The sequence below is a fragment of the Chionomys nivalis genome, chromosome 2 (assembly GCF_950005125.1).
Source record: "Chionomys nivalis chromosome 2, mChiNiv1.1, whole genome shotgun sequence".
In the NCBI taxonomy this organism is placed as follows: Eukaryota; Metazoa; Chordata; class Mammalia; order Rodentia; family Cricetidae; genus Chionomys; species Chionomys nivalis.
The window spans coordinates 1805269-1807049 of record NC_080087.1 but is presented as its reverse complement, the minus strand read 5'-3'; the positions used below and the strand labels follow the sequence as shown (position 1 = coordinate 1807049).

Here is a 1781-nt window from a genome sequence, read left to right as displayed (position 1 = left end):
AAAATTAGGTCCTTATGCTTTCATGGCTAGCACATTATGTCCCTAGACTTCATGAAGCATGTCTAAGTAATAGATTGTCATGATAAATCCTGATGCAACACACATATAGGGGTAAATATTAACAAAAGGCAATGATCAGATAAAGTTAAGGATTATAAAAATAATCCATTTGGTTTAAAATAGGAATAGATATTGAAAAAACATATAGGAAATTGATCAAACAAATCTTTGGAATATTTTTTTTTTCAGATAACATAAAAGAAATGACTCTAAACTTGGAGGACCTCACATTGTTAAAATGCAAACATTTTAAATATATGATTAGAGACATCCGAGGAAAATGTGGCATAAAATATACTTGTGTCTAAAAACTATTCTCTAAAATGCATAAACAGGCCACTGTGGTATCCTGGACAGGTAATTAGCTTAAATGAAGTCTCTTATATTTCATGTAGACTCATGGTACTTCTCAAAATATATCTCCCCAGCTCTGCAGGAAGTATTGGTCTTCACAGTATCAGGGTATACTAGTTAGGGTCCCCTTTTCTTCCACAATTTCCTCAGTTCATTTTTCACCTCTGCATTCCTTAAGGTGTAGATCAAAGGATTCAACATTGGCTCAACAATGATAGCAGACACAGCCATTGCTTTATCAATGGGATAAGTGACCACAGGCCTCATGTACAAGAAGATGCAAGGTACAAAAAACAACACCACCACTGTGAAGTGAGAACTACATGTGGAGAGGGCTTTGTGCCTTCCTTCAGAGCTGCAAGACTTCAGAGAGCACAGGATGACCACATATGAAGTCATGAGCATAAGGAATATGGTCAAACACATTACCCCACTGTTAAGAATGACTAAGAGACCCAGGATATGTGTGTCCATGCAGGCTAATTGCAACAATGGGAACAAATCACACATAAAATGGTCAATGATATTGGGGCCACAGAATGGAATTTGATACATGAAGAGAAGCTGAATGGTTGCATGCATGGATCCTCCTACCCAAGCGCCTCCCATCATCAAGCAGCACACTCGAGGAGTCATGGTAGTTATGTAATGCAGGGGTTTACAGATGGCCACATAACGGTCATAGGCCATCACAATGAGAAGGATGATCCCTGCACCACCTAAGAAATGGTCTGCAAAGAGCTGAGTCATGCAGCCTTCAAAGGAGATAGTTGTTCTGTCAGAAAGGCCATCCACAATCAACTTGGGAGTAGTGACAGATGAATACGAGACATCTATGAGAGACAGAGAACTGAGGAAGGAATACATGGGGGACCTCAGACTAAGGCTTCTAGTTATAGTTATTACAATGAGTACATTTCCCAACACTGTGGCCATGTAAATGATTAGAAACAATGCAGAGAATAGTTTCCTTATCTCTTGATTCTTGGTAATTCCCAAAAGAATGAATTCTGTCACATTGTTTCTACTTTCCATTTGCTGGTAAAAACATGGAACTCTGAACTGGGGGACCTGAAAAAAAAAGTTTATTTTTATTTGTTTGTTTTTTGTAACTTATTCTTATTTAATTATTTTATACAATATGTTTTGATCATATTCTTTCCCCTTGTCTATTCTTCCCAGATACTATCTTCCTTCCTATACATCTAACTTCATTCTCTCCTCTAGTCCCCTCCCTTTTCTTCCACTCCCCTCTCATCACCCCCTCCCCTCTTCTCCTCTCTCCTATTCTCTCCTCTCCCTGCCCTCAATCTCTCAAAAGCAAAATATAAAAATAAATATTAAATTAAAAAATCCCATGCTTTGGT

General features: G+C 38.1%; 1 protein-coding gene across 1 annotated transcript; it reads right to left on the bottom strand.

The window, feature by feature from the left end:
- Window positions 1-531: 531 nt before the first annotated feature.
- LOC130870060 (olfactory receptor 4C6-like) lies at window positions 532-1449 on the bottom strand. Its single transcript, XM_057762632.1, has one exon. It carries the CDS (start codon window positions 1447-1449, stop codon window positions 532-534), a length of 918 nt encoding a protein of 305 aa, XP_057618615.1.
- Window positions 1450-1781: the final 332 nt, after the last annotated feature.